Raw genomic sequence first — 13,199 nt, forward strand, 5'->3', positions numbered from 1 at the left:
TTGCCCTTGCGAGTGCTTGTGTAACATTTGTACCTGCCCTTGTCTTGAACTTTGACCCTCCTGAGGAGCAGGGAGGCATTGCCATGAGGGATGTGTGAGTTGAACAAGTTAGTCCTTCCACTGAAATGCTTGTTCTGGAGTCCAAACTGGTCCTTGTTGTAGTAGTAGCTGTGGACGGGGATTTGCTGCTTGTACCAGTGGATCACCACAGTGCCCGTGGGCCTGAAGCTACAGGGCAGGATGCAGTCGTCATGGATGATACAGGTGACGTTGGCATCTGGTAAAATGACTTTGAGATGATAAAACTATTGTCAAGATTTAAGCTCACTGCATGTTTTTGTATAATCATTATTATAACTTAACAATATAGTGTTGTTCTGATTAAAAGTAAAGAATTGCCGCATCTGGCCACTTGTCCCAGTTTCATTGTTACTTACACTCTCTTTGAATAATATTGTTTGCCTTATTTTGAAAATTAAACCAAATGAACAAACAAGTTTTATTTTTTTCATATAATCTGTGTTTTCTTTGGGTTGGGTTTCAAAACCCTGTACACAACAGAATAAGCAAAACAACTGTCCAACTCTAAAATCTGGAAGTATTAAGTGTAAAAAATTGATTGTACAAACCACATCCTTCGATTTTTGCACCATTCCACTGATGCGACCATGAAACTACACTGAAGGGAAATGCAAAATTCAGACAAATGACCTCAACTGATTTCATTCTCTAATAAACATCTGAGCTGTTTGTTTTACTGGACTGAATTTTTTCTTTTTTTTTTAACTGAGTCACACTTAATGCGAGCTCAATATCTCCCCCAGATGTGTGCAGCTGTCACAGCTGGGTAACACATGAAGGGCGCTGAGGACACAGTGCAGCTGTGTTTGCTCCTCATGTGGAGGTATGATGGCAAACTAATGTTGTTAGTGACAGCTTTAAGTTTTTTAAAGCTCTGTGTTGTTCTTTAACACATACTGCTGCATGAACCACTGAGCCGTAAAATAATTTTTTTACATACTATGAATGACTTCGGAGAAATAAAGAGCATTACATCGGTAGATGAGCTCACCTTTAAAAGAGGTGTTGACAAACATCACTTTTCTTATTTATTGCATGACCATTGCAACGCTTTCCATGTTGCTCACCTCATACTTGCAAGCATAAGCTAGCAAACAAATTAATATCATCAGCACATTGATGGTACCACAGTTTTGTGCTTTCTACAGTGAAATACATACTGTCCACTAAAATACTCTCAACCTGCTGTAACACTGTCATCCTTCAGATTTTACAAAGTTAAAATTAGCTCACCAATAATGATGATACTAAAAGAAACCACAGCACAGACAAAGTGCCCTGGTCAATTTGCATTTTCTCACTGTAAGTGGATAATACACAGCTCTAACTCATATGAATCTCATCTATTAAATTCCCTTTTGTCATAACAAACAGTAGCAGGTTCAGAGGTCATTTGTTACGATACCTTTTGAGTCAGTCAATAACAATTCCTCCAAGAAAATTAGAAGCACGACCATGAGTCCACGAGTGTCTGCCATGTCAGACGGCCTGCGCTGAGGTGTCGATCCTGTAACAGTATTTGGCATGCGTGTGTGTGAAAGCACGCTGGTGTGCTGTGAACTGTGTCTGCGCGATTCCACTTTACATCCTTCCTAACACTAATGAAACACTGACTAATTAACCAGGCAGGTAAAAGTTTAACCACACTCCTTGTGAATTCTCCACTACACGACACCTGCACTGAAATAGTTCACAAACACCCATGAAACACTTTTTTTCTTGTACATTGGCAAAATGAGAACAGAACTATTTAAATTATTATTAAAATCGCCCAGAAACAAATATTTTTGAGATATCATAAAGATATCAGTCATAATGTTGACTTTTTTCCCGAACTGATTCATCCGTTTTTTTTAATTTTTTTTAAATAAATCATCGCTTTTATTTTGTCCTTCATGAAGCGGATCCTGTGGTCTTAAAACATGATCTAAACCACAGTGCAGAAGGAGGGTTAAAACAAAGGAGGATGCAAAGCTACATTTGTATAAACACTAACACCGGCCATATTCTTATTCCTTCTTTCTAATTTTTATTTAGGGTAAAACAGTTCAAAGCCTCAGTTTGGGAATCACATCCTCTGCAATGAATATTATCTGCTCAGGAGCCATAAGTGCAATGTTTGCAGATGTTTGCCCAGGCATATGCTTGCATCTGTTTCCTCTCGACCGGATCATTTGCATCCTCCCACCACCACAGCGTGCAACTCGAGGGAAAATCCTGCAGTGTGTAAAAGTAGGCTACAGGCTTTTTATTTTTATCTGGTCAGAATGATGATGAAACTGCTGGTTGTATTATCCTCCCTCGCCCCGCCCGCTGCTGCCTCCAGTTTGTAGGTTACTGAAAGATTTCACCAACCACAGATAAGAAGATTAGAGAGGAATTAATGGTATTCCTTTGTCATTATAGGAATAAATTGATATTTGGTTTTAAATCAGAGGGTGGGGACACTGGGGAGTCGGAGGAACATGTGGCAGGAGACGTAAGCAGAGGGATGGCACAGTGACAAGCAAACTCATCCAGGGGGATGCCTGTTCACTGGAGCTAAACACTGGATATCTCGACTGATGTTCTCCATGTCACAGGAGATGAAGGAGCAGGATAACGCAGACGTAGCTGGGTGTGTGCGTGGCGGGGCAGAATGAGTGCTGCTGGGACATGGACGTACCAGTAGAGGACAGGGACAGCTGAGCTGCTTCCCCTGGCTAAGACACTGACGCAGTGGGGGGGAACGTCTGGGTTCCTCTCGTCTTTCTAGCCCCAGCTTAACCATGAGAGTGGCCCTCCTGGCCCTCAGACTGATGTGCTTGGCCTGGTTGTGGCCTGTCACCCAACTCAACAGCAGCCACTTCCCAAACAAGAGGAGACACAAGGATATGTATGTCGGAGAGAACACCAAACAAAAGCATGGCGGGTGAGCTGAAGTGGGATTTCTTGACTTTCTGCTTTGTTGCAATTTTGTTTGTTTTTGCCGTTAAAATTGACCTTGTGATACCTGGCTTCCATATTTGGTGGCTTTATGGGAGGATTTTGAGCTGTATGCTGCTTTACGGTGTCATCACAAATATGGTTGCGTAATTAATCATGATGCTTTCCATTAATGTCCTAGCAAATCAAGGTAAGAGCAAGTCATAGGATCATGTGAGGTGAGAGGTAAGGTCGATATTACTCAGTGGTTTGGTGTTGATTGTTGCTGAACAAAGAAAATGGTCATTTACATCATCAAGAGAGCTCAGTTGGGCTTAACATCTCTCTCTTAATGAAGATTTTTAGGAAGACACTAAAGCCACTTGGTGCAAAAAAAAAAAAAAAAAAAAAAAAGGAAAGAACTTTTCAGGTGCAATTCATGCGACAGATACAAGACAGGCGCCACAATATCTCCAACCCAGTTACAACTTTGTTAGATCATTGTCAGCGAAAGCAAAAGAACTCTCATTAGACCATGGCCTTTGGATTTAATCAGAGTGCTACAAGTCCAATTAACCGTCACTAACTCCCTCGACCAGATGTCAGTTCTGTTTCAAGCATGTGTCTGTGTTAGAAAGAGAAAGATAGAGACAGAGTTTTTCATGCGAGCTGGTATTTGTTCTCTTTGGTTGTCAGACGGGTGGATCTTAAGATGAAAAAGCTGGACAGCACCAAGTCTCTGCTAATTAAATCTGAGCAGCTGCTTCGGATTGAAGACCATGACTTTGCGATGCGGCCGGGCTTTGGAGGTAAGACACACACCTCATCCGTCCAACTATCTATTTAATTTTGCTTCTTCCCATGTAATTTATTTATTTATTTATTGTGAATTTTTTAATAACCGTGTGCCTTCCTGGCAGCTCACTAAGGTTAATGTAGGTTACTGTGCTGTCTTTGTATTACGCCTCCCAAAAAAAAAAACCCTTAGTGACCTAGATTGTCTGTGGTGTGAGACAATGCCTGCAGACAGTGGTACAGATAAAATAATCTGAACAGCGTACCTAATTCTGTGTGTGTGTGTGTGTGTGTGTGTGTGGGGGGGGGGGGGGGGGGGGGTGATGTTCTGATATTCAAAAAAACTGTTGTAAGACCTACTTTTCTTTCATAATCTACAAAATCGTAAGAAGAATTTTTAATTTTAGCTTCCACAACCAACACTGTGGAATATGTACAAGAAATCTGTACATGACAGGCTTTGTAGTTTTCCATAAAAGCATTTTGTCAGAAACACAGCAAATACACATTCTTGTACAGAAACCTTTACATAAAACACGTGTAGTTTTGTGCATTGTGACCAGTTGGCATGGCTGTAGCAGACTTCCTGTATGGCTGTGTCACTGTGTCAGGAGAGCTGCTGGCTGGTGGAGTGTTTTTACAAATCCCTTATTTCTTTCCCATTTATGAACTGTATAAGCTCAGTCTAGTTTCAGATGCACATCAATAAATAAATGTACTGCAACTGCGAACCCAGTGATTTGTCTATCATTTACTTATCAAATATCACATTTTGTTTAGAATAATGGATACTAGAGAATACTAGAGAAATAGAGAGGGAAGAAAAAAAAAACTAGAGTCAAAAACACATCCAAAACATGAAAAGCTGATTACAGTTTTGAAATTGCAAATACTTGCATTGGTAAAACTGCATAAATGAAAAGTATGTTGTCTCATAAGGTTATTTAATTACAGATTTTGACAGCAGTACAATTAGTTATCCTCTCTGAACATTCAGGTTATGTAGTTTCTCTGAAATAGTTCCAAGCATTTCATAATACTGTTTTGATACTTATAGCTCATCCAGAAAATGAAAAGATGATTACAGGTCTGAAATTGCAAATATTTCTAAAGCTTTCAAGTATCTTGTAGCATCTTATCTGTGCTTCCTGAGAGAGCAGCAGACTTGAAGAGATGAGGATGAGGATTACTGCTTTTCCCAAGGTGCTGTGTGTTAACCGGTATCCGTCAGTTATGTGTAACTCTCTTGAAGTGATGCTGTAGCTATACAGGATTTATGTCGAGATGATGTGAACGCAACTCTAAGCTGAGCCACGCTTACGAACCAGCACAATATCGGGGTCATCACTCTCATATAACCTCTCTGTTGACTGTAAGTTATGGCTTATGTCTTAAAGCTCAGAAGTAGAAAAACAGAGACATAATAGAGAAAAAAACTAGAGTCAGGGGAGTTAAATATAATTCTGGCTCAGGAAAAAAAATTGGTCGGACTGTTTTCGTACTCCCTTGCTCCTTGTAGTTGATCTGTTTCATCAACATTGCATGTACAGTCTTATACCACAGATATTTTGAACAGGACTTTGGTCCCAGGACCCCAGCTGCCCGATATAATCCCTCCCTCTTCTCTACTCCATTGTAATCGTAGACTGATGGATCTGAGTGCTTACCTTCATTAGATAATGGCACAGAGAGAACGACATGTTTATAGTACACATCATACGTTTACAGTATTCTGCCACTGGATGATGACATAAGGCCATGTCGCATTTATTACACACAGCATTAGACATTTAAATGCATTGGAGATTGTATTAGTATGATAAGGTAGTACTCAACTTTGCATTGTAACGTTTCAATTTCTTGTACAACCGTTTTTATTTATCCACACCAAACCGGTTTATTCATGCAAACTGGAATATGTGCTTGCAGTACAAGCTGAACCCCTTTGTTGTTGTCAGTGTGGCTCTTCAGTTTCATTGTCACACCTGAAACAAGCAACACGTAGCGAGAAAAACCCTGCCTCGTTTCCTGGCTCTGACCCCTTCTGTTCAGAGTTTGAATTTTTTTCCACTATTTCTGTGGGTTTAGTCCAGGCCATGTGACCTAAAATGCCCCACTGACAGGATTGTTAGTATCAGTGATTGTTTGGCCTGATGCCTCCTGACAGAGCCTGTTATAGAACCTTAACTAATAAACAAACGAGTGTTTTGTTGATCTACATGGAATATTGACTACGTAACACAGGTGATATTATATCTATGTAGGTTGTTGTGGTGAGCCAGTTATGCCCGTAGGCCAGATTTCACAAATACGATAAAATCAGCTTTGGATCTCTTGCCTCTCTGCAAAAGTCTAATTTTGAAAGGATTTGTTGGTGTTTTGCCAAAACTAAAGCTGTATCCTGATATTAGCAGTCATACAAACATTGGTAAAATTACGTAAATGAAAAGCATGTCATCTTAAAAGGTGGTTTAACTGCAGATTTTGACAGCAGTACAATTAGTTATCTTCTCTGAACATTCGGGTTATGTAGTTTCTCTGAAATAGTTCCTGGCCAAGTATTTCATAATACTGTTTTGATACTTATAGCTCATCCAGAAAATGAAAAGCTGATTACAGGTCTGAAATTGCAAATATTTCTAAAGCTTTCAAGTATCTTGTAGCATCTTATCTGTGCTTCCTGAGTGAGCAGCAGACTTGAAGAGATGAGGATGAGGATTACTGCTTTTCCCAAGGTGCTGTGTGTTAACCGGTATCCGTCAGTTATGTGTAACTCTCCTGAAGTGATGCTGTAGCTATACAGGATTTATGTCGAGATGATGTGAACGCAACTCTAAGCTGAGCCACGCTTACGAACCAGCACGATGTCGGGGTCATCACTCTCATATAACCTCTCTGTTGACTGTAAGTTGTGGCTTATGTCTTAAAGCTCAGCAGTAGGATTTACACATAAATAATCTCTGGCTGATGTGTAGACAGACGATTCATGGAGGATGCAGTCCAACCGTTGCTTAAAGCCGATCCATTCCAACATTTGACCTTTTGCAGGTTCAGCCATTCCTGTCGGCATCGATGTCCAGGTGGAAAGCATCGACAGCATATCTGAAGTGAACATGGTATGCACCTCAAGTATTTTTGTAGTTAGCAAACATACCTTTTCTTCTTCTCTGTGTTGGACCTGAGCAATTATGTTTGGTTTTTTTTTTTTTTGTTTGGTTTTTTTTTTGTCCAGGATTTCACCATGACTTTGTACCTGAGACATTACTGGCAGGACGATCGCCTGGCCTTCCCCTCCAGCAACAACAAGAGTCGTACCTTCGATGCACGTCTTGTGAAGAAAATTTGGGTTCCTGATGTGTTCTTTGTCCACTCTAAACGCTCTTTTATCCATGATACAACCATGGAGAACATCATGCTGAGGGTTTATCCTGACGGCAACATCCTCTACAGTGTCAGGTACTTTTACATTACTCAGAAAGAGATTATCATTAAATAGCTTAGATGAAGTGTGTCCATCCATTTGTATTTTCTACTGTTACTGTAGCAACAATAGCCCTGGGTGTATTGAAATGAACAAAGGTGTGTTTTATTGCATATGAATGTGCATGTGTTTACATGTGAGTCGTTTCTATTTTCAAAGGTTCACATAGTCTTGCTTTAACCTCACATGTGGTCATAAATCAAATTCAGTGAGTCATAGTTTAAATATTATTAAAAATTAAAACACTTTGAAAAGGACATCAATCAAGATATAAAACATCCCACTGGACGCTTGCAGCAGGGTTTAGCGAGCAGAGCCAGAGTAGAAATATGAGAGGGTGGCCTGAAAGCTTTCAGACCACATTCATCATATCCATTTCAGCCACAGATGTCCACAATATGGCGTCATCACTAACAGCTCGCTGCGGCCACAGACCCTGTCAGGCACAGAAGCAATTACTGAATGAGCAATTCAGCCGTCCATCAACATCTTAGCTGTTAAAAATCAGCCCAGTTTTGTTTTACACCCCGTTTGACTTCCTACCAGTTGACTGAGGCTAATCTATGCAGCTTTACTCTGAAAGTCACCCAAATATAACATTTTCTGTGAGCACAGTTGCTGATGCTGAATGACTGCTTGATTTATGTGGCTGTTTCTTTAACTGTAAGTTGTATTTTAGGATCACTGTGACTGCACTGTGCTCAATGGACTTCAGTAGTTTTCCTCTGGACACACAGAACTGCTCTCTGGAGCTGGAGAGCTGTGAGTATCAAACAGTTGGGACACTGCTGCTTGTGAATGCCTGATATGAAAAACAATGTAGTTTCCAGGAAAATAATATTAATTGCTGCATTAAATGTGTACAAAAATCTATTTAAAATAATTTACTTGCTTGATGTGTTTTCCTGGTAAACATGTTACACAACCTTTAATACATCATTTTGTAATTTAAAGGCGTTGGCTAAAAATAGCTTTTAGCCCATTAAATATTTAAACAGTATCCATTTTGCTCGTCAAAAACACCACTGGATATCATTGAGAAACGCACTGCATATTACAGCTCACATTGCATTACCATGCTTCATAATCACACAGTAACCATCGCCATCTTCTTTTTTGCAAAGAGTAAATAAGTCATAATCCTCAATCAGGTCAATCTCTGTCCATTATACATGTCTGTCTTTCTGATGCAGGATTTACCAGGGATTATTTTTTCATTCTGTTCTGCGCCGAACTTGAAGTTGGTCATAACTGATGACAGAGTCAGGATTACTTTCAATTTAGACTTTGGGGATTCTTTTGTCTTTCTGGCCTGCTTCTCTTCCTTTGTCGCGCTCTTTGTCTCTTTGTCTCTCTCTTTTTCTCTCTCTCTCCTTTTCTCTGTGTCATGTTAATAAATAAAGCATGGGTCGTGATCTCAGAGGAGAGCCGGGAGTCCCATTTCTGTGCACTCTCTCCTCTCCTCTGAGAAAAACATCCATGACTCTTCTAAGAGAGGCAACATGTGCAGGTGTCATCCCCCTCACGCCCTCCCCCCACCCACTTCTCTCCTCTCTTGAAGATGCTTACAATGAGAACGACCTCATGCTCTACTGGAAGAACGGGAACGATTCATTAAGGACTGACGAGATCGTGCTCTCTCAGTTTTTTATTGAAGACTTCCAGCCTTCCTTTGGGCTTGCCTTCTACAGCAGTACTGGTATGTGAGGTTGGAGCTGTGGGGGCCCTCTGAGCTGTGCCCGGTTTGGGGGACGACCAGAGGGCTCCTGTTTTTATCAAATCTCCTATGCTGTTTTTCTTAAAAGGAAAGGTTTGAGATGTGTATACCTATGTACAGTACTATATTTTACTCTGCTGGTAACTACAGCAAAAAAAAAGTGAGAACAGTATGATGATGAATAGCTCATGGTAGTCTCAGATGCACAGAGCTCTTCCACCTCGATGTACTCACTCTGCTCTGTAACAAAGTGTGAGTAACACTGTAGGTCTAAACATCCTAAACTTTCACTTTAAAGAAATGGTTTGACATTAAAGTCACTTTGGATTTGCATTTTGAATTTTAAAATCATATGTGCAAAAATCATCATGTGCCTTTTTATTCACAGTATTGAAATGTAATGTAACATTGCTTCTGATTTGAGTATTTGAGAGTTGTATGACTGACTGCTAAGCCCCCTTTTTGAAACTCTGCCTGCTTCTACATTCACATTTTAAGTGTGAAAAAGAAAGATAGGAAGAGGGACAGGGGAGATTATTCTCTCAGTGTGAAATAACCTTGTGGGGACCTATCCACTTGAAGAGGCTGTTATATAACTTCAGCTGTAGACAGATCTGCCCCAGAAAATAATTACATTCACATCTAGGTTCTTCCTGTAGCTCCATCTTGTATCTTCTTAGATTCACAGCTCTCAAAATCCAGTACAGGTGTTTTTTTTTATTTTATTTGCAATGTTTCCCAGAGTGACTGTCTTGTTTTCTGCTGCCACTCACTATTATTATTCCCTGCCCTCCACTTCCACTTTCTATTTATCCCTTTTTCAGGTTGGTACAATCGGCTCTACATTAACTTCATTCTCAGGAGGCATATCTTCTTCTTCATGCTTCAGACGTACTTTCCCACAATGCTGATGGTGATGCTGTCCTGGGTGTCTTTCTGGATAGACAGGAGGGCCGTACCTGCCCGAGTTTCTCTGGGTACTGAGAACATGTGTCAACACGGCCATTAACTCGTTGAACATACAGCTTCCTATGAAAAACACATTTTTCTTTTCTTGTTTTCTTTTTTATTCTAAGAAAGTTGTTGCATGCAGTATAGGTTTTCATGAAGTGAACATGAAGTGAACTATTGTTTACTAGTACACTAGAGTGGTGATGCTTCTGATCTGCTGACCTACAATCACAAGTGCAGTATAAAGCATAATCCATCCACACAGTGGATGTTATTTGTGAGGAATTATTTTTAATACTACGATGTTTGTTTTCAGGCATCACCACAGTTCTGACAATGTCAACCATCATCACTGGTGTCTCAGCCTCTATGCCACAGGTGTCTTACGTCAAAGCTGTAGACATCTATTTGTGGGCAAGCTTTCTGTTTGTCTTCCTGTCTGTCATCGAGTACGCTGCTGTGAACTATTTCACCACAGTGGAGGAGATGAAGAAGCTCAAAGGGGCAAAGGTCATTCATATTCAGATTTTTTGTGTGTCCTTTAATGACTTCTTAAATCTCGTGTGACTTGTTTGACCCACAGAAAACAATTTCCTACCATCTGGAGCTTGCTGACCTGAAAACACAACTCTCCTCTCCTCCCTCTGTCGCTGCAGATCCCCACCTCCTTCAACGCCAACCAGGCTATGGTCTTTGATGGATGTTTCCATGATAATGACATTGACCTGACTTCTTTCCCAGAGACACCAAATACAGAGAGGAACACCCAGTCACGAAACTCAACTGTCTCCGCACCCACAGAAGGCACCAGGCTACGCCGCAAGAACCCTTTAAAACAAAATCTCAGCTTCATAATGAGCAACAGCTACATGATTGACTCTTACTCCAGAGTCATATTTCCCCTGGCTTACCTGCTCTTCAACATCATTTACTGGAGTATGTATGCATAGTACATTCACTATGCAGCAGAATAAACGGTATTCTTTTTTGACTATTTTCACAATTATACATTTTAACACCAACAGGCTGCGATAAACTAACTTACGATTCTCTGTTCTGCGATGGGATACAACCTCCAGTTTACAACATGTTTGCTGTTGAGCATTGATATCTTACATGATGTCTTCTACTCAAGAAATATTTAGTTGTAACTCAAGAGACAATCCAAGATCAGTTGTTGCATTGAATGGCTGTTGTGTTTGCAGATGTTTATGTGTGGGTTTGGCACGCCTGTTTTATAAGAGAAAACAACCAAACAATTGTATGTACACTTTTAGGTTTTTATTTTATTGTGTGACTAGACACAAAACATCAAATTGTTTAATTAATGCACAATGTCTTGAAAAATAAACTTATGCTGTTAAAGATGTGTGTCCAGCTAAATATTTTTTGATAAAGCTTTACTTTTTATCTGCCACAGCCAGAGAGGGCCTTTTGGATTTGAGTGTCACCTGAGCTTGGAGTGTTCAGTTAGTTGCAATCTGTAAGCTCACCACTAGATGCCACTTAATCCTAAAACTGGTCTTAATTGAGTCTTTTTGCCTCTTGGAGGCAGCAGAACATATCGTAAAAACAACACTGATATACAGTTTTATCACCTGATATTTATCTGTAGCTGCTAAAAGCTCTATAATGTTCACCAGCCACATAAATATAATCATAAAAAGATTATAACATCCACACAAGGCAACAAGTTGCATGGTAATAAAGATTTATAAATAATTTGAACAACACACACGTTATATACTATAATACAAAAAAGACCAGTTCTTAAACTAATTTGGATAAAATAGTCATTAGTAGATGAGGACTGAAAAGTAGGAGAAAATATGGAGAGAGGGGATTACATGCCATAAAGTCAGTTATACTCGGTTGCGTAACATTTTGCTGCGGTACATGAAACCAGCAGGACGTCAGATTCATCAGAGGTGATTGATTGATAATGTGATGAATGCTTGCAGTGGCAAAGGCGATGAAACAAGATCAGAGCCCTGTACACAAGGTTCAGTGAGGAGTTATTGTCATCACAAAAGCACACAAAAGCTTATATAAAATATATATATGTCAAACCACATGTCAAATCTGGTTTGCTTGATCTGCACAAAAATTAGAGTTAAAACAACAAGTGGGGTTTTTTTTTACAAGGCGTTGGAACCATTTCTCTCAGGGCACAGTGACCTGCGTGTGTGTTGTTTTTAGGCTCCCAAACCACATAAAGACAGTCAACTACCTGTTGTAATTTGTTACAAATAACCTCCACTGAGTGGTGCAAGAGCTCCACAAACACCAACAACTGACTTGACACCTCCCTTGCCTAATGTCTTATTCTAGTCATACTGGCATCACTTATGATGTCTGCAAACACCTGGATCATTTTAGATCTTCACAAATACTGATGTGTGGGGCGGGCACGCTGATCTGTAACAGATGGAGTATGTGACCAAAACATCATGCCCATGGATCAGCAGCAGACATTAAGTTGATCATTTCAAACATGAACAATGGAGAGGCCACTCAAAGACTGTTGGTCTTCAAAGAAGCTATTTGGATCTGCTCTGCTGCACTTTTGTTTCCCAACCCTCTGCTGGTATGAAGAGTAAGACATGATAATCTGGCTTTGTAGGTATAATTATCCTCCAGACTCCCTCTGGTGTACAGATGGAGCGCTACAGCTTTCATTATTCTCTTAACAACTTCACCTTATTTACACAAATCTCAAATCACCAAATATTTTCTGGTACCATTATACAATAAAGTATACTTATAAAAGTTTAGAAATTGTCTCAAATTACTGTTTTAATGTTGATGTATCATGTTTAATGCTCTACAGATCAAAAAGTTGCTATAGTTTACCAAGTCATGTAACCTGACATCTTGAACTCTGACCTCCTGAAACAAGGCTGGTGTTTTTACATTTTTGACTCAGATCTATTTTGTATTTACCCTAAAACAGGTTGGACCACTTTGATATGTTCTTTTGTTCTGACATTGTTTGACAGTGTATTTGATCTTCATGCTGTCAGAGCCCCTTCCACAACTTCAGTCTTCTGTAGCCCCTCACACACTCCCTGGTGAGTGTGCTCGCTCTTTAGTGTGTAGCTGTATTTAATATGGTGTTTACAAGTAAATACAAGTTTGAGAGCCACAAGAATGAAAGGAATAAATGAGGCAGTGAATGACAAACAATCGCCTCCCATTCATAGTCCTGAAAAGCAGGTGCATGAAAGAAACATAATGCTGCTGGTGTGTGACTTCTTCTGACGCAATAGT

General features: G+C 40.0%; 1 protein-coding gene across 1 annotated transcript; it reads left to right on the forward strand.

The window, feature by feature from the left end:
* Nucleotides 1-2,849: 2,849 nt before the first annotated feature.
* Nucleotides 2,850-10,879, forward strand: gabrr3a (gamma-aminobutyric acid type A receptor subunit rho3a). The gene is made up of 9 exons (XM_041051642.1): nt 2,850-2,992; nt 3,682-3,794; nt 6,829-6,896; nt 7,013-7,236; nt 7,941-8,023; nt 8,823-8,960; nt 9,803-9,955; nt 10,246-10,439; nt 10,586-10,879. The coding sequence occupies exons 1-9, from the start codon at nt 2,850-2,852 to the stop codon at nt 10,877-10,879; spliced, it is 1,410 nt and encodes a 469-aa protein (XP_040907576.1).
* Nucleotides 10,880-13,199: the final 2,320 nt, after the last annotated feature.

The sequence above is a fragment of the Toxotes jaculatrix genome, chromosome 12 (assembly GCF_017976425.1).
Source record: "Toxotes jaculatrix isolate fToxJac2 chromosome 12, fToxJac2.pri, whole genome shotgun sequence".
In the NCBI taxonomy this organism is placed as follows: domain Eukaryota; kingdom Metazoa; phylum Chordata; class Actinopteri; family Toxotidae; genus Toxotes; species Toxotes jaculatrix.